This window comes from Mya arenaria, chromosome 6, assembly GCF_026914265.1.
Source record: "Mya arenaria isolate MELC-2E11 chromosome 6, ASM2691426v1".
Lineage (NCBI taxonomy): Eukaryota > Metazoa > Mollusca > Bivalvia > Myida > Myidae > Mya > Mya arenaria.
This window is the reverse complement of record NC_069127.1, coordinates 77,814,939-77,835,117: the sequence shown is the minus strand read 5'-3', so window position 1 is coordinate 77,835,117 and position 20,179 is coordinate 77,814,939. Positions and strand designations below refer to the sequence as shown.

The window sequence follows — 20,179 nt, the reverse complement described above, 5'->3', positions numbered from 1 at the left end:
GAGCTATTTATAACAAAATACTAACTTAGATTAACAGTTTTAGTGTTTGCCCTACATTGTCAGCAAATCAGGGGTTCTAGATTTTTAAAATGTTCAAAATAAATTCTAACCTATGCATAGGGGCACATTTTTATTGCCAAATTAACATTTCATAATGAAAACAGAAGTGACAAATGTCATGTGTTTATACAAGCCAGACTATGTTTACTGCATCGTAAATCAGTTATTTTGACACGGTTCTGAACCATGAACTGTGATACATACACGCATGATCACTAGGATATATTTACATGTAGTTGAAATTATTAGCTAGTGACATGCATATGTTTTGGAATCTTGCATAGGAAAAAACGAGGCAAGAATGCCCTCAAACTTATGCTGTGAACTTTACCATAATCACATTCAGTTGTGACAATCTGAAAATCTTCAAATAGTAACATAGTCTATTTGCGCAAGTATTTATATTTATTGATATTTATACTGCATAGAAATGCATTTATGCAAAGAAAATACAGTTGAACACTGCTATTCCGAACACCGTTTTCGCTATTTCGAAACTATTTTTCGGTCCCGATTTTACTCCTTCTTTGTTTAACTAAAATTTGGTCTTTATTCCGAAATCGCTATTCCGAAATAATCACTATTCCGAAGTAAATATAACGGTCCCGATTTGTTTTTTCACACCTATTTATTAATTCTTATTTTGAAATTTTTTCACACCATACTGCGAATGCACTTGGGCATCGGTTTGAGGTGACAATGGAGCACAATTAGTACGTGCTTGTTAAAGAATGACATTGAGCACGCGTAGGTTACAAACATTGATGTCAGATAATGAGTGATTCAGTGTGTATATAATTGCTGGTTAACACAATCTGAATATCATTCCAAAATGTCTATCTCATCTGATTCGCTCACCGCATTGCCCTCTTGACCCGCTACTATACAATCCGATTGCATACATGTGCTGTCATTTTGTTTTAAATGTTTTATGTTGTTTAGATAAAGAAGTATAATAACAAATTATTTGTCAATAATTAAACACTAAATCAACAAATATTCTTGTATACGAAAGATAACTCAAACCGAGTGTATCGTATTGGTAACTTGTAACCGCCATTGCAATCTTCACAACTCAGTATTTCACGTCACTATAATTCATGAACGCTGTCATTTGTGGAAAATTGTTAATCCGAAACACCGCTATTTTGAAGTAATTTGTTGGGTCCCTACAATTTGGGATTAACGGTGTTCAACTGTATGTAAATAAATGACCTTAAACAATGATGGCGCATTTTAGCGCAATGATTCGGGAATCAATGGAGGAGCATATGTGCGCAATCATGAGGTTATGGATAAAAGGGCCATTTGGAGTAACAATGCAGGAATAGATCACGGCACATTATCCCGCATTTATACGGCAAAGGGTTATCTTTCTTTTTAAAAGTTATAGCCAATGATAAAGTGTTTTTTTGACGCTGCAGTCAAGGATGACACTAAGACTGACTATACCTCAACTTTTTTCTTCCTCGAAAAACAGGCAAATTATGCCTTTTCCACCTAGACATCTTGAATGCCTTTTCCACTTAGTCATCTTGAATGCCTTCTCCACTTAGACATCTTGAATGCCTTTTCCACTTAGACATCTTGAATGCCTTTTCCACTTAGTCACCTTGAATGCCTTTTCCACTTAGTCATCTTGAATGCCTTTTCCACTTAGACATTTTTAATGCCTTTTCCACTTAGACATCTTGAATGCCTTTTCCACTTAGACATCTTGAATGCCTTTTCCACTTAGTCATCTTGAATGCCTTTTCCACTTAGACATCTTGAATGCCTTTTCCACTTATAAGACATCTTGAATGCCTGTTCCACTTAGTCATCTTGAAGGCCTTTTCCACTTAGACATCTTGAATGCCTTTTCCACTTATAAGACATCTTGAATGCCTGTTCCACTTAGTCATCTTGAAGGCCTTTTCCACTTAGACATCTTGAATGCCTTTTCCACTTATAAGACATCTTGAATGCCTGGTTCATTTAGTCATCTTGAATGCCTTTTCCACTTATAAGACATCTTGAATGCCTGTTCCACTTAGTCATCTTGAATGCCTTTTCCACTTAGTCATCTTGAATGCCTTTTCCACTTAGACATCTTGAATGCATTTTCCACTTAGTCATCTGAATGCCTTTTCCACTTAGTCATCTTGAATGCATTTTCCACTTAGTCATTTTGAATGCCTTTTCCACTTTAAGACATCTTGAATACCTGTTCCACTTAAACATCTTGAATGCCTTTTCCACTTAGACATCTTGAATGCATTTTCCACTTAGTCATCTGAATGCCTTTTCCACTTAGTCATCTTGAATGCATTTTCCACTTAGTCATCTGAATGCCTTTTCCACTTAGTCATCTTGAATGCATTTTCCACTTAGTCATCTTGAATGCATTTTCCACTTAGTCATCTTGAATGCATTTTCCACTTAGTCATCTTTAATGCCTTTTCCACTTAGTCATCTGAATGCCTTTTCCACTTATAAGACATCTTGAATGCCTGTTCCACTTAGTCATCTTGAATGCCTTTTCCACTTAGTCATCTTGAATGCCTTTTCCACTTATAAGACATCTTGAATGCCTGTTCCACTTAGTCATCTTGAATGCATTTTCCACTTAGTCATCTTGAATGCATTTTCCACTTAGTCATCTGAATGCCTTTTCCACTTAGTCATCTGAATGCCTTTTCCACTTAGTCATCTTGAATGCCTTTTCCACTTAGTCATCTTGAATGCCTGTTCCACTTAGTCATCTTGAATGCCTTTTCCACTTAGTCATCTTGAATGCCTGTTCCACTTAGTCATCTTGAATGCATTTTCCACTTAGTCATCTTGAATGCATTTTCCACTTAGTCATCTTTAATGCCTTACTCAGTCTTGAATGCCTTACTCGAAATCTGTTTGCATTCTCAAATTGGAACAGAAAGGTTACATTGTTCTTTAAATTTATGGACCAATATTTTTAGAATATTTTTTAAGAGAGGCTGTAATTATCTGGAAGTCTGTGTGTCATAAATCCCGTTGGAGCACGTTACCTTTGAATACCTCCTACTTAATGTCAGTTATTCTCATTTCCCTCCTAAAGGTCAATGACAACCTTGAATAAATATAAGGCTTGAATAAACCCACTTCGTGAGACATAAGGAGATTTGGCTGCATAGGCCCACCTACAGACATATGCCAATTGTAACCCTGAGGTGTTTTCAGAAGTGCTTTATGACTGTTGCTTTATTAATTTTTTGATGATTTATTAATGTCATAAACTCCTGTAACTGGCTTCTTTTCTGTTATGGTGGTCTCCTCCTTTTTCTCAGAATAATAATTTCAGGCATCGCTGTATATGAATTCACTGCATTAGACTGTAGCAAGCCATTAAACACATTTGTTATAATGGGGCATACCAGGGATGATGTGATTTGTCTGCCGATTTTTGCAGATTCTAACGGCCCATTAGGGACCAGAAGAAAAATGATAAAAAAAAAAAGTAAACTAGTGGCATTTGTTTTGTTGTTTTTTGCTTTAGTAAGTACTGACAGTCCAGTTTCCTTCAAGTTTGTAGTCAGGCAAACCCTTAAAAGGTCAATCCCTTTGATTCACCAATTGGGAACCTAAAGTCTCAGCCACCAAAACCCATCACCAAAATAGTTCCAGCCCTTCAGCTGCCAGGTCAATCTTACCCCTGCACATAGGTTTGCTAATGGCAGTAGGTCTGTTGGTCTGTCAGTCAGTCGGTTGTTATAGATCTGTTTGTTGGTCAGATAGGACCATGAATTGTCTGCACAGATTAGCTTGAGAACTGTTTGCATGACTTTAGAACCATAAACATCTACCAGTAGATTGACAGTGACTTCTGTTTTAGGGGTCAGGTCCGTCTGTTGGTAGAGAATGACTTTACTCTACAATGAGAACTGAACATAAGACCATGAAACTTTTAGGTTGCCCTTGACCTTTGACCAGAAGATGACACCTGTTGTTTTTGCAGACCGGTAGGTCAAAGGTCAAGTTCACAGCAAATGTTTTTGTTTTGTCATTGTATTCGTAGGGTTAAACCTGGTAATGCATAAAAAATTTAAAAAAAGAAGATTATTTTTGCATCAACCAATCAGGTTAGGCCATGTTTTTTAGTTTTGATCATTGTAGTCAAATGAGTTAAACATGATTATGCATTAAAATTAAAAAAGGGAAATTATTTTTGCATCTACTTTTCTTGTGGGCCTATAATGTAACAAACAGTATAGTTATCGAGTTTCCTCTTTCAGAATTGGAATATTGTTATGAACATCTTTTAACTACAAATTTGCCTACCCACTCAAGTTGAGACGAAGATTCTGTGTAGGCTGAAGGTCGACAAATTGCGAGGCTAATTGTCATCTTTGACATGCTTTAGACACTATGTGGGCGAGAACTGTTCAGAATGTGCAATTAGTAATGCAAATTTTCTGCAACTCGCATGATTAAGCCCTAACATATGGCAGATTTCACAAAAGGGTGACCATAAAGTTCTTGGCGAATATTGATTTTTAAAATTTATTGCAGATTTGTGATTTCAACATAATCTTTTACAGCAATTTCTTATCTATGATATTTTAGAACATTTGCAATGATTTATTCATGCATTTTTATAAAAAAAAAAAGAATTTGGTATCACCGTACCATTTGTGCTAGTGTTACAATATTGCACTAAATGGTTCATTTATCTATAAAACAGATTGTACAGACAAAAACTAAAGATTGTTGTGTTTTTCTCAAATAAATTTATTGAAACAAACCCGAACTGGACAACAAGACAGAAAATATTTTCTGCAAACATAGGTTTTCTTTTTATATCAGATCAGATAAGCTATAAACATAAATGTTTTGCTGTGGTGATATAAATGTCTCTAGTATGGTGCAATTATCATTACCTTTGATATCAAACATATATATTATAAATTGCTAATTGCGAGTATGTGCTAGTGTTACCACAAGACAGAATGAGTAACATTAGCACTATGTCACATTAGCGGTTGGACAGAATGTTTCACAACAGAATAAAATACAGACCTACCACAGACTCTTTGAGCTTGATACAATATAAAACAAACTATATAAATGATTGATAAACACAGTCAATTGATAATCACATAAAAATCATAATAATCCTACAAGATTTGACGAAGATGCAGTGTGACAGACGTACACATTTTATGAGCTTCTACAGTTGAAAATAGTTTCTTTGACTCTTCATTTAGTTTAAATGTTGTTATAATGTTTTACTCATTTGAGATTTTAATAACCTGTTGTTTCAAAATAATTCTATTGCTTCTCATATAGTTCCTACTAGTTTTGTTCATGTTGATTTATAAATACACTGTTGACCTAAGTTTATATGGTGTCAGTCTGAATGACGAATCCTTGAAACACTGTTCCCGCAGCAGTTTGATAAAACAATCTCGTTAAAAAATATACCAATCTGGATAGAATAACTTCCAATACGAAAAACCAACAATAGAACTAAAGATCAGACTGTTGTGTGTCTTAAAAGCCTAGTTTAAGCCTTTTAAAAGTGACCCTCCCCCTTTTAAGGCCTAATTTAAGGAATATTTGGCATGATAATCCCCCACTGTGCATCTCCTTCTAATCACACTGGTTTAACAGTAGGGGCCAATTTCCTGTGTTTACCGGTAGGTTTATCGGCTCAGGGCCTTTTAGGGTCCATTTCTATCTTAAAATATCCCATACTGCGCAGCAGGATACTCAGATTGGAGATCTGATAAGACGATTAGGAAACAGTGCTCCAGCTAGCCCGTTTTTCAATGGCGCAGCGCCCGTGCCCCTTTTCTTACCGCCCTGCCCCCTTTTTGAATAGTGCCATTTTTACAAATGCTCTATAAGCACCAATTATCCCGTTAGTGCCCTTTTTACTATTGAAATCATTATAAAAGATTGACAGCCTTTAATCCGCTGTCATAATTGAGACAAATTACGTAATACTTATGATAATAGTGTTCCCGCTAGGTGTCACCATGCCCCCATTGACTGCTTAAAATATGCCGTACTGCCCTTTCATCTTCCCATGTGCCATGTCCAAGTCAAATGACAGCTAATTGTGTATTTGTGTAGTGAGCAGACGACCTGTGTATTCATAATCGGTCATCTTCTAATCCAATAATTAAGAAGAGACAAATAGGGAAACATCGGCAGGAGGCGGAGCTATTGAATGAGAGCCAATCAGAATATACATTGAGAATTCGTTCATTTAATGATGAAAGTTCGTAAAACGCGATAGAAAATGTGAAGGAATGGTGAAAAATGTTGTCAAGCACAATAAAATCTTTTAAAATAATTGTTAATTGTATTGTACTGACGAAAATCGCCATTTAAACATTGTTGATTTGAAGCAGACGGCCACTGCCGATTTGTAAACATAACAATGGTGGCGCTAACACAATCAAATACATCACTATTTCAGTAAATGTTTTTTCAAAGTTTATTTGTAAAATATTCATGATGAAAATTTCATTGTTACCCACAAATATATGTTGATGCTTTATGTAGTGTTTACCTATCGTTGTTACGATCATGTCAAAATTCGCCGAAACCGCCATTTTGTCAGAACGAACGTTATTTTATCAATGTTCTATGTTTTATAAGTGATTTTCAAAGCAAGGGCAGTGATTTTTATTGTCATTTTATTCTAAAACATTAGCATATTAAACATTATTTTACCAAAGACAATTTAAAAACAGCCAGGCTGAATGTAACATTCGTACCCAATCCCGATCGTACCAAACTAAGATTCGTCCCCTACATAGTTGTTTTTTGTGTATTTATTTATTTGCTTGCTTCAAATGTTTAACTTGTTTTTTTTTCTTCATTTTACATGATTTTTTTTTAGAAATATGTGCCATTGCACTAAAGAAGACTCCAAAAAAGTACAATCATACTACCACAGACAAAAAGACAAATTTTAATTTTGATATTCAAACACACCCTACCAAATTTGGAGAAAAAAAACAACAAACTTTTTTATTCAAGTCTGGAAATCCTGGAAAATGATTTAAATTGAGTATGAAAACAAAACAAATTCTAGGTGGAGACCCCCCCCCCCCCCCCCCTCCCAAAAAAAAAACACCTTGTGACGGGGTGGACCCCTCCCACAACCACCCCCAATCACCCCTACACGACTCATGTAGTTTGCCCTTTTCAAAACTCCACCCTGCCCTTTTCAAATCCTGGCTGGAGCACTGGGAAATTATGCACAAATCAATTGTAACCACGCCCCCCCCCCCCCCCCCCCCCCCCCCAGATCAGAAATCTTTACCCCGAACTGTATATGCCTACACAGTGACATGGACACTGATCAAAAGATCTTATCATAAAAAAGGCAAACAAACATCCAGAACTTTAAAACCTGTAACAAGAACCACCCCACCTGCAGTAACCTTGCATAGAATCCAACCCGACACATCGAAAGACAATTCTTATAAAATAATGTTTAATGTAAGTAAATTGCAACAGTCAAACAATTCAGACGATTTACACATCATCTTCTTGTCTTCAAGGGTACGGTTCTGAAAAAGAAATTAAATTATTACAGACTTTCTGTTGAGATATGCGAGAGTTCTATGTTATATATGTCTGCCTCTAACACAAGAAGTCGTGGGTTTGGTTTGATCCCCACCAGAGGTACTTTCTCATTGCCTCACAAAACTAACACAATACATAATGTTTTCTACCAAGGGAGCAGATTTGATAGATTAAATTCACAGAGCTGTCTTCACAATCTTACAAACTAAAACAAAACACTCAAACGTAAATGCCATAAATTCAAACATTTAATTTTTTTAGCAACAGATCATTTAGATACTACTTTTACTAACACTTCTTATTGTTTTGCTACATTCAAAAAACAGTTTTGTTTGAAATACTACAAGAATACAACGTCAATTTATTATCTGTAAATCTATTCATCAGACTCCTTCCACATGGAACAACATTTAGTTCGTCAACTTGCGCCACAATACCACTGGTCATAATGCACCAGTCAATTGTAACCACACACCCTGGTCCAGGGGTGGGGTTCAGGGAAAATAGAAAAGGTCTTATCAGATCTCCAGAGGTGGGGTTCAGAGAAAATAGAAAAGGTCTTATCAGATCTAAAATCTGATAAGATCTGCTGTGCAGTTTTCAATGTTTTATTATGAAAATGGACCTTAACTAGGCCTTTAACTAATTTGTCGTATTTTTTATTGTATATATATATATATAACACTGGCATTCAGTTAATTTAATCTGGGACAGTTTAAAATTGAATAAAAAACAGTCACTAAATTGAACAGTTTTAGAAGCACAGAAACAATGTTCTTCAACTTGTATATATGCCATATGCCGTCCTTTTGTCATGCAAAATTTATAGCACACATTGTTCTGTCCAAAATGTAACACTAGCATTCAGGTGACTAAAATAAGGTAAAGATACAATATATAACACAAGTTTGTGTCAAAAATAAGATTTGTCTAATAAGAAACACAATGAATCACAAAATGAGCATATAAATATTGACTTTCATCTCAAGCATTCTCTCTTGTTGATGTCAAACTCTGCTTCTGTCCTATGTAACATTAGGGGAAAAGTCCTTTTGTCACATTAGCAAACATATTTCTGTCCCAATTATAACATAAGCATTCAGTTTACTTAATCAAATTCAGATTGAGTATTAAACAGTTAAGCTTGTATCAAAAGCCTACAATGGATTACAAAAAACAAAACATAAATATGTATTTATAAAAAAAGAAGGTTTCTGTCCAATGTAACATTTGCAGTTATGTCCATTTGTCACGTTATCATCTATATTTCTGTCCATTTTAAAACATTTGCATTCATAATTCTGTCCAATAAATAACGATACCAAACACAAAAGCGATATGAATTCAATATAAACTATGTACCTAATGAATGAATACTTACAAACGATAGTTTACAGACAACATTGTTATGTTCGAATAATTGACTCTGGGAAAGTCATCAAATTTCAACAATTTTCTCGCTTTATTACGCGCTTGTCTTAATGCTAGCGTGACATAATGTTAACGTTACATCGAAGGACAGAATGAGCCAAACTTGGATTAACTTTTTATCAACAGTATTCACCACTATTTTTATCATTTCAATGTCAACTGTGAACCAGTCCAATATGAAAGTAATCGCTACCTGGATGTTAACCCTCAGTCGGTGTAAATTATTCACGAATAGAAAAGGTGCTATGGTCATGCTAAAATGGGACAGAATCGATTTTGTGTAACATTAACACTTTTTATGCCCCCACAAAGTGGCGGCATATAGGGTTGCCCTTGTCCGTACGTACGTACGTCTGTCTGTCTGTCTGTCTGTCTGTCTGTACGTACGTACGTCCCGAAGATTGTTTCCGATCTAATTCTTGAAAACTGTTTGTCCAATCCTCACCAAACTTTAAACACATGTTTGTGACCAAAATATCTTGATCAAGTTCGATAGTCATGGAAATCGCTTTAGTCATTTAGGAGTTACGGCCCTTTTTTGCCAAAAATACTTCAAAAATATATGTTTCCAATCTAATTCTTGAAAAGTATGTGTCCAATCCTCACCAAACTTTACATACATGATTGTGACCATAATATCTTGATCAAGTTCGATAGCCATGGAAATCGCTTTTGTCATTTAGGAGTTACGGCCCTTTATTTGCAAAAAAAGACTTGAGATTATCCTGAATAATCATTATGGCTTATTTTTTTTGCTTGTCATGTTTTCATATCCTGGATGTTGGCAGCATTGGTTAAAAAAATTTAACCTTGGCTGTATTAAACTAAAACAACTGACATTGATATTTATGCCCCCACAAAGTGGCGGCATATAGGGTTGCCCTTGTCCGTACGTACGTCTGTCTGTCTGTACGTACGTACGTCCCGAAGATTGTTTCCGATCTAATTCTTGAAAACCGTTTGTCCAATCCTCACCAAACTTTAAACACATGTTTGTGACCATAATATCTTGATCAAGTTCGATAGTCATGGAAATCGCTTTAGTCATTTAGGAGTTACGGCCCTTTTTTGCCAAAAATACTTCAAAAATATATGTTTCCAATCTAATTCTTGAAAAGTATGTGTCCAATCCTCACCAAACTTTACATACATGATTGTGACCATAATATCTTGATCAAGTTCGATAGCCATGGAAATCGCTTTTGTCATTTAGGAGTTACGGCCCTTTATTTGCAAAAAAAGACTTGAAAAATACGTCCCGAAGATTGTTTCCGATCTAATTCTTGAAAACTGTTTGGAGTTAGGGCCCTTTATTTCCCAACAATACTTAAAAAATATCTTATCCGATCTAATTTTTGAAAAGGATTTGCCCTTGTGCAGATTATCCTGAATAATCATTATGGCTTATTTTCTGTGACAAAAAATCGAAGTGGGGGCATCCGTGTCCTATGGACACATTTCTAGTTTAGACCTAAAAAACTTTATGATCGGTAATGACCAATTTCTTGTTACATGCAATTCTGTTTTTATCCGACACGTAGTCTTTGTTTTCAGTGATTTAATAAAGGTGTGTTTAGGCTTAAAACAGTTAGCAGTGGATCATGTCTGCTAATGTTACACAAAAATTGGAGGACAGATTACCGTATCGTTATCACCATGCGCAATTACCGAAAATTTAAGTATATTACGAACGAAATGCAATCATTTTAGATATATTATTGTTTTAATTAACATTTCTTGCAAACATTATTAAACAGACAAGAATAAAATACTTACCAGATGTTACTGAAAAGCATCCTCAAAAAAGTGGTATATTGGTACCGGGAAGATTTTCTGTCTTTTTTGTCCTAAATATCGGCATATTTTTACATTTTTTTACCTTATTTAACACAATATTTTCATTATTTTAATACAAATCACTTCTATAAGGTGTTCTTAATGGGTTGAGAAAGGCAATTGCTGTATATATGACGTTTACATGCAATAACAATTAATGAAAGCAAATGGGCCAAATACCGTAATTGCCTTTTTTGTGAAATCTGCCATATGTCATTTGTGAATCTGCTTTTAAACTTTTAGCAGGTTTTAATTGTGTAATGGTACTCAGACTACAGAATTCCTGAAAAATGCTTACAGAAGGGTTAAATTAAGTAATTAACATGCCAGTATGATTGTCATTGTCTGTTCACAGCTTGGCTTTAATTCTGTAGCTTACCCAAATCCTGAACATCATATTACAATATTGCATTAGAACCTCTATAGGAGAAAAAAAAGAAAATACCAAAATATTGATCCATGTTTGAAATGTAAAGCTTAAATGTAGTTTAAGCAATGATCTATAGTTTAAGTTTGATGCTGCAAAATATTTCTTAGAATATTAAGAGTTTAAGGCGTAATGAGGTTATCCTACATCTTGGCATTGAAGAAACGGTTTCTTAATGAACACAGAATAGAAGGCCAGCTTCTACAGACATGTGAACCTCTTTAGGTGGTTTGGGTCCAGAGAGACAAAATTCGGGTTAACAAAAGTGTACTTGTCTGGAGTTTCCTTTTTTGCATTGTCAGATTGTTTTGTTTTTCTCATAAAAGAAAAATCTCAAACAAAGAAACAAACAAAGTTAACATTTGAAACAATAAGCATGGCCTATAAAAATACATGTACTGTTATAAAAACATTAAGTGCAGGGGGCGAATCTTATTGTACGATCGGGATTATAGGGAACGATTGTCACATTCAACTGTGTTGTTTTTTACTTGACTTCGGACAACTTTTTAAAAATGCTTACATATAGGAACTAAATGACACAGGTAAAATTGCTGACTTTGATGAAAAATTCATTTATTCTAAATAGAATGATGAAAAAAAAATAATCTGAAGATTGTTTCTGACAAAAAACACTCTCGCTAAATTTTCGCCCAATAATCAATTTTCTGACATTGTAAGATATACAGAAACTACTGAAAGTATGGAGCATAACAAATGGGTATATGGTTACAAAAGAACTTTTATGAATGACTATTTTATGACCTTACTGGACCTAAAATGCAATTAAATTTAAGGCCAAATTCTTAATTTTATTTTTTTCAAAAGTGGTAGATTTTGTTGGTTGAGTGGTAGGGGGGCCTCAAAAGTGGTAGATTGCAGCTACTGCTGGTAGAGTTCACATGTCTGCTTCCTATTTATCACATTTATATTTGAACAAATATTGTACCTTTTAACCCAGTGGTTGCCTTCTTGGATGACATTATGAATGAAAATAAGTGATTAAAGGTTTCCAAAATATGCAAAAACATTTTCTATGCACAGTCATGTAGGATTCTTGACTTTGGCTGCCAGACTAATAGAAGGTTTCCTATTTAACACATTTATATTAGTCTGGTAATCACCAAACTCAGCAACTACTTTTCCCTTATATATTGGCGTTCCGTTCTGAGATGGAGAAAACTCCAGTCATTTCTCATTGCCCAGTAAGTGGCTCACTCACCCCAATTCGATTAGAATCATCTAATTACCAAGAATAAACTGTAAAAGACCTGATTGTATTGGTTGACGTCACAGGCACAGGGAATTAAGAGTTCACAAATGCAGATAAATCTGTATTACTACAGAGACAAAAGCTTTGATCAGCTTAAATGGTGTCGTTTGGTGCTGGTTTTCATCACGATTCTGCTCTCACATATAAATTGACATGCACAACATTTCATATTCCCTTTGCATGCTTGATAAAACTGCCTCATTCATCTTGGATATAGACATTTGTTCTGCTTTGACCAGCACTTTATTACCATTTTCATTGCATATAAATCTCCCTCCTTCTAATCGACTTTTTAATGAAAAAAATCAGAGCAAATACAAGTCTGTTAAATGAATGCCTTTTATTTTGAGCTGAATAAAATTTTAGACATCTTCGCAATATCATGAATATTAATATATCTGGAAGCTGTGCCTGTGTTTTATGTCTCTTAAGGCAATAATCTGCCTGCATAACTACACGTCACATTGATAGCATGTGTTTAAGAAGGCAGTAAATTGAGCATCTTGATACTTTATGATACCAGTCTTGCAGTTAAAACAATTTCAGTTGCTATGTTATTGTCTGTCTGTGGAAGTCCCTTAGTTTTGAAGGAAAAAAGATTTGTTCACAAGGATACAATGAAATTTTATGTCAAACAGAAAATTTATATTGCTTTATGTTTGTCATAAACTGTTCTAGTTTGCAATCTAAACGAAAGTTTTTTAATGCACTGTCTCTTACCTAGAACAAAACTAACAATTCATTTTACATCTTACAATGATAGTTTAACACCATATTTCAATGCATCAATAAATGTGGATTTGTTTTTAGAGTTCTGTCCCTTATCATGTGTTACTTCCCCATATTTCAGATCCATACGTGAAGATGTGGTTATGCTTTGGCAAGGAGCGCATGGAGAAAAAGAAGACCTCAATCAAAATGCGGAGTTTGAACCCAGTGTACAATGAATCGTTCATGTTTGAGATTCAGTGGGACAAGATTAGAGAGGCCCATATTGAAGTGACGGTGATGGACTTCGATAAACTTGGTAGGAATGAAATGATTGGGAAAATACTGTTGGGCTCAAAGAGCGGCCCCTTAGAAACCCGGCATTGGAACGATATGATCTCCAAACCACGACAGCAGGTCGCACAGTGGCATCTGTTGAAGGATTGATGATGGCTGTGTTCGTAGTGCTAGTTGCAGTTTCATATGGGTGTACAAGTGTGTGAGTGGTTCACTTCATGGTGATGCAAAATTGATTGTTTGTGAAGTGGGGCAGCCCTGTGTGCTTTGGAAATGTCAGCGTGCTCTGCACAAATAGACATTGATGTGATTGATCACATGTCACTGTGGATACCCAGTTGCTGTATTTTGTGGCACCGTTTGATTATTGTCCCATGCTTTTAACAATGGCAGATGATAATATGATGCATATAACAAACATATTGTAATGCATTACAGTAAAACAGCTTCATATTATTTGTTGACCCACATCCACAATTAAATCTTCAGAGAGACCAGCTCTTGAGGGAAGGGTTGTTAAGAAGATATTTTTCTTTGGTGATTTTGGTTAGTAATAATTATTTTATAGGATTGTTTGTGATACATTATGTTGTTTCTATAGAAACAGATTTTTTTTTGTTATTTAGTAGCTAAAGCTACAAAAATGAGTTTATGTTTTAGTATATATATTTTTGCATTCTGTTTAGCTTTTGATTTTTTGTGATATGGGCTGTAAAATGGATCCTATGAAGGCAGTATGATAGGTTTACTGTCAAATATTATGGCTCATAAGCAGATAGACATACCTGCATGTATGTTGAAATACATTTGAAAACACTCACTCATTTATGCACAATTTAATGTCTTTTTCCAATTCATGACATAAACATCAAAGATGTTACTTTCTCTACAGCACTCAATTTTAGTTATAACTTCTATTTACAAACCATTATGAAAAAAGTTATATTATTTTAAACTATGTCGTCCGCATGATATTGAGTGAAAGTGAGGTCTTGTGCTGTAGGGGGAAATCGAGTTCCTGGAGAAAACCCACTGATCCAGCTTGGTGAGATGAAATCAAATGACACACGCCCACTAGCCGGGAACCATACCCGGGACTCTTTTGTTAGAAGCTAGTATGCTGACTAGACAACCTATAAGTTTTGATGTCAATGTCACAATTATAGATAGCAGATTTAAGGCAACTCAGTTGTCTTAAAAGGTTTAAAAGAGGTAAAAATGCTTTTAGATTATTATAGAGGAATATATATATTCATAAAAGTTCAAATGTGATATTAAAGGAATGTTTTGTCCACCAAAGTCAGTTTGTATCTCAACACTTTCCTTTAAAAAAAAAAAAACGCACACGCACACCCACACACGCAGTTGAAAAAGTTTAAAAGGTGATGTTTTATGGGTACGTCACATCTCATTAGACTTTAATATACTAAAAGTGTATTTTGCTTCATACTTTTCACTTTTCAAAATTGAATGCCAAAATGATTTTGTTTTCTTTTACATAATGCAATTTTCATGCACTTAAAAAAAGTAGACAGTCTGGCCTTCCTCCAGGCCGCAATATTTCTTGCTTAATAAGGGTAAATGGCCAACTGATGATATCGAGAATGGCAAATATATTACGGCCATATGGATAATAATACAAAATAAATCACATCTCTGGCATTAATGTCCAGTATCTTGGGATCTTTAAAAGAGAAAAACAGCCAGTTCTGGTGCTAGTTAAACCTCGATGAGACAGAGTAAGTGACGGTATGCCAAAAATTGCAGTTTTGCAGTACTGCCTGAGTGTATAATGTTCTAAATTTTAGAACATGAAGTGTCAAGCATCTTGGCTTATTTTCAAATTTCTTGGCCACACACATTTTAGTTTATAAATATAATTATTCTTAGTCTTGTGAAAAAGTACTTTGTAGTTCCTTCATTTTAAAATTGTTTTCTTTTGGGAACAAAAAGCAGAAATATGTTTTTGCTTTTAAAAGTATAATAATGCCATTATTTTTGGTATCAAATAGGAAAGTTATTAGAAGTTTATTACCTATGTCATGGAAGTTTTTATTTTTAGATTACTGAATTGCTTTTAAAATACATTTAGTAACCAAATCAAGTGTACATTTTCTTCTGCAACAGAGCTTTAATTATATATTAAGTCACCATTTTTGTGTTATTCAGCTATTGTTACAAAAACATTTTCCAGACAGATTAATTAAGTTCTTAATTCTTACCTTAAGTTATTTAATGATTACATGATCATTTTCTAATATATTTTGACTCTTATGTTGTGATTTGGACAAATAAACACAAAACAACCTTTAATTACTAACTAAAATAGTGTATACATATATCTTGGTAGCATGACATATATAATGGTTACCTGAGATATATCTTGGTTACCTGACATATATCATGGTTATCTGACATATACACACGTATCATGGTTACCTGACATATCTTGGTTACCTGAAATATATCTTGATTACCTGACATATATCATGGTTACCTGACATATCTTGGTTACCTGAAATATAACTTGATTACCTGAAATTTATCATGGTTACATGAAATACATCTTGATTACCTGAAATATATCTTGATTACCTGAAATATATCATGGTTACCTGAAATTCATCTTGTTTACCTGAAATATATCTTGATTACCTGACATAATTTTATATCATGGTTACCTGACATATCTTGGTTACCTGAAATATTACTTGATTACCTGAAATTTATCATGGTTACCTGAAATTCTCTTGATTACCTGACATATATCATGGGTACCTGACATATCTTGGTTACCTGAAATATATCTTGATTACCTGAAATATATATAGATTACCTGACATATATCATGGTTACCTGACATATATCTTGGTCACTGAAATATATCTTGGTTACCTGATGTATTTCATGGTTACCTGACATATATCATGGTTACCTAACATATATCTTTGTTACCTGACATATATCTTGGTTACCTGACATATATCATGGTTACCTGACATATATCTTGGTTACCTGAAATATATCTTGGTTACCTAGCTTTCATGTAAAATAGCAGAAAATAACAGATTTGTATTTATTTAACCAATCAGGTAAAAATAACATTTATTCATTGATGATGTCATGTCAAGATTTATTACACTTATAAGATATCAGAAATATATCATTTCCTTATTTCATGATGCTGACGCCATTTATAATGATCTTAATTTGTTATTTATTTGCTTGATTTCCTTGAGTTTGTTCACTCAAATGGTTCAAAATATACCAATATGCAATGCAGTGCTTTTTAAATGTATGGAAACAAATTGCTTTATTTAAGCCATTTTTTGTGAAACTTTTTTTTGTTTTCATCTTAAAATAAACTGGTATATTTACCCAAACATACCTTAGAATTTTATGGGCATTCTATATTTGTTTTGTGTTTTTTAACATCTTGCTACATATAGTTTGTGTATGAAAATGTAACAAATGTTTTCCAGTATGAATTAAATGCATCCAAGCAAAGAATTAATGTAGAGCAGCCTGTTGCATAAAACTGGTTAATTCCTTAGTTTGGTTCAAGTTAGCCAAAATGTTAATGGATTGGTCAATATTTATCCAACAATTGTTGACCAATCAAATTGCTTTGATCTACAAACTAGCCAAAAATAGCCTGTGGTACCTTATCCAGTTTTATACCATTTGGTGCAGGTCCATAATGGAAGTTCTTCAATTGAGTCTGATATGGAGTTGAGCTGCTTGTCATAAAAACCACAGAAGGCAATTGCATAAAGCTGTTATTTACAGGCCATATTATGGCTTGTTTGCACATATTAGAACTATGAATAGTCAATAGTTATTATTGGATGAATATTGACCAATCAAAATTATTTTGGCTAACTAATGAACCAACCAAAGACTTAACCACAAATGGCTGCAGAACTTACATGTGTACACATGTATGGAAATTTTATCAGTTTTATGATTTTTTCATCAAATACTGAAAAATACAGGCAAAGAATTTTTAAAAAGCAAGATCAAACTACTTGAAAACAATTTAATTATTTTTAAATGTTTTCATGTTATAACGTTTTTGTGTGCGACTAAGCAGATTAAAAAAAATATTGTCCTTTTATTGAACCTGTACTGTACCGTGATTTGTATAGTTTTTGTTAGATGTCAAGTTCCAGAATGAAGATTAAGTTTTCTCTTGTTGTTATCCAGTACCAAGGTTACAACCATTTTGCCACCGTCTTATTTACAAACCTATGGTAACCATCACTTTTTCCAATCAATATTTCTAATAAGTAGTGATATATATTTAAAAAATAGTATTTTAATTATCATATAAGTTGATTTGATTTTTGTATTCACTTGTGACATTGACTGATCATAATCAATGGAATTTTTTGATATTATAATATATTAGCATACGACCTACATTTTCAGCCAATGAAATTGCAGATCATTAAGAACTAGATGTAATCATTAAGAATTTCAACTTTAGGGGGTGTTTAATGGTCTGGCTATCGCCACTCATCAGATACATACCCCCTGCTTCAGATTTTGCGTTGACAATGTGTCAGCCAAAGAGGTAGTATTCTAAGACAGTAAGATGACCGGAAGTAATATTTTAATGATTAAGAAGAGCTTGTTCGCTGTTATATTTTGTACCTCGTTAATCCTTCTATCTGTTGTCTGTTAATGACTATCAATGCCATTGTTCTGCAACTGTTCTTGGCGAATGCTGCCATTATTATGCATCTATGTCAATCTGATATGTTAGATGTGATGCATTACATGAATGTATTCCCATGTCCTGTACCCTACCATGCCAAACACGGAAACATATATTTCATATCCATTTCACTCGCATATATTATGATCGTTTTCTTTATGATATGATATGGTTTCTTTCTTCAATGATTTGATTTTTTCTCTTCAAATTTATGTATACATAGACCCTGCATATGTTATAATGATAGTATTTGATTATTATTTTTGTTAAAATCTAGTAGTAAAAGTTTGAAGGAAGTTTTTGATGACAATTGCTTTTAATTAATCATAATTTAAATTCTTAATGCTCCCACACCAGCTACATGTAGGACACTTTCTGCATTGCTATTGTAATTATTCATTGATTCAGATTATGTTATGTTGTTAAAACTTGTTGTTTAAGATACACTATTATTCTAATACATTTCCATCCTGTCAGAAATCCATTGTTTGCAATATTTGTACATTGACTGTATTATATTAATGTTTTAATGTAATAAAAATGGAGAATGTCTCCAGCTTTCATGATTTCTTTTCTCCACACCATTTCATAAATCTTATTATACTGCTGTCATCTATATTATATGTAAGCACTACAGCTGTCAAATACAGCTGTCTCCCAAAGACCAAAATGAAAAAAAGAAATCATTTACAAGGAACATGTAATAAGTAAAGGACATCTAAAAAAAATTCAAAAGGTTTGTCTTCCTTATGATAACAAAGGAAGGCATTGATTATTGGAACCCCACTGAAGTGGGCGGGGGAGGGCGGGGGTCTCTAAGGGAATGAGATTTTGGTTCTGTTCATGGGAGGACCAGCAATTATGTCCCTCTTTAAAGAAGCCGGGTATATTGCGTTGCATATGTCGGTCCGTTCATTAAATGGTTGACCAAACCCTGTCTGATGGGGCCTACGTCCTCAAACTTTGTTGGGAGGTTGCATGGTCATGACCTGCAATTGAACCCTCTTGAAATTGAGGACAGCAGATCAAAAGTCACAGTGACCTTTAAAACAAAAACTTTGTTAAGTATAAATAGAATCCTTTGACATACTGTCCATAACCTTGGTAAGGAGGTTGGTCACGACCTGTAGATCCCTATTGTAGATGCCTATTTATTTTTTCAGATCAAATGTCATGGTCACCAGTTTGACCACAGTCATAATTGATGTTTTTACAATGATTAAAAACTAAAATGTTTCCCTTGGAACATGTCATATGTCAACTTGCCGTTGTCATATTATAATACACATAGTGGTAACTACTTGTATTGACCTTGAACAGCTTTAGTATATCTATAAAACTTTGCCCATACTTTTAACTTTAAAACTTTTAAAAAGATTCACTGCTGTCAGGTGGATGCATACATGTCTATTATTCATCAATTCCTTTAACAGCATTTCGAACTGGTCAATAACTAAACTTATTATCCTCAAACTTGGAAGGAATAGTGGCCATAACCTTAAATATATGTAACATATATGTTGAATAAAAAGTTAAATTAAAATCCCATTTATCTTAACAAACGCCTTTAAAAGTTAACAAACGCCTTTAAAAGTTAACAAACGCCTTTAAAAGGTCCTCGATAGGATACAAAGTATTGTGCAATATGATCTCCAAATGTGACATTGCTTTGTAGATGAGAGCACAAATGTCATGCGCGACGCACATTCCCATGGTGCTCTACAATTGTTTGATGTACGACTGAATTTTAAAATAGGTAAAATGGCACGGATTATTGCTATGAAATCCATTTTGTATAACATATCCATGTTGTATAACATTGACCTCCAAGTGTGACCTTGAAATAAGACTATCAATTGTATGCGCA

The 20,179-nt window shown here is 34.1% G+C and overlaps 1 protein-coding gene across 6 annotated transcripts in view; it reads left to right on the top strand.

The window, feature by feature from the left end:
• LOC128237392 (synaptotagmin-7-like) overlaps positions 1–18,864 on the top strand; it is a 226,040-nt gene extending 207,176 nt beyond the window's left edge. For all 6 annotated transcript variants that reach the window (XM_052952894.1, XM_052952893.1, XM_052952897.1 and 3 more), the window contains one exon: positions 13,438–18,864. In XM_052952894.1, coding sequence (XP_052808854.1) covers positions 13,438–13,742 — 305 coding nt within the window. In that variant the 3' untranslated portion in view covers positions 13,743–18,864. The remainder of the gene's footprint in view (positions 1–13,437) is intronic.
• Positions 18,865–20,179: the final 1,315 nt, after the last annotated feature.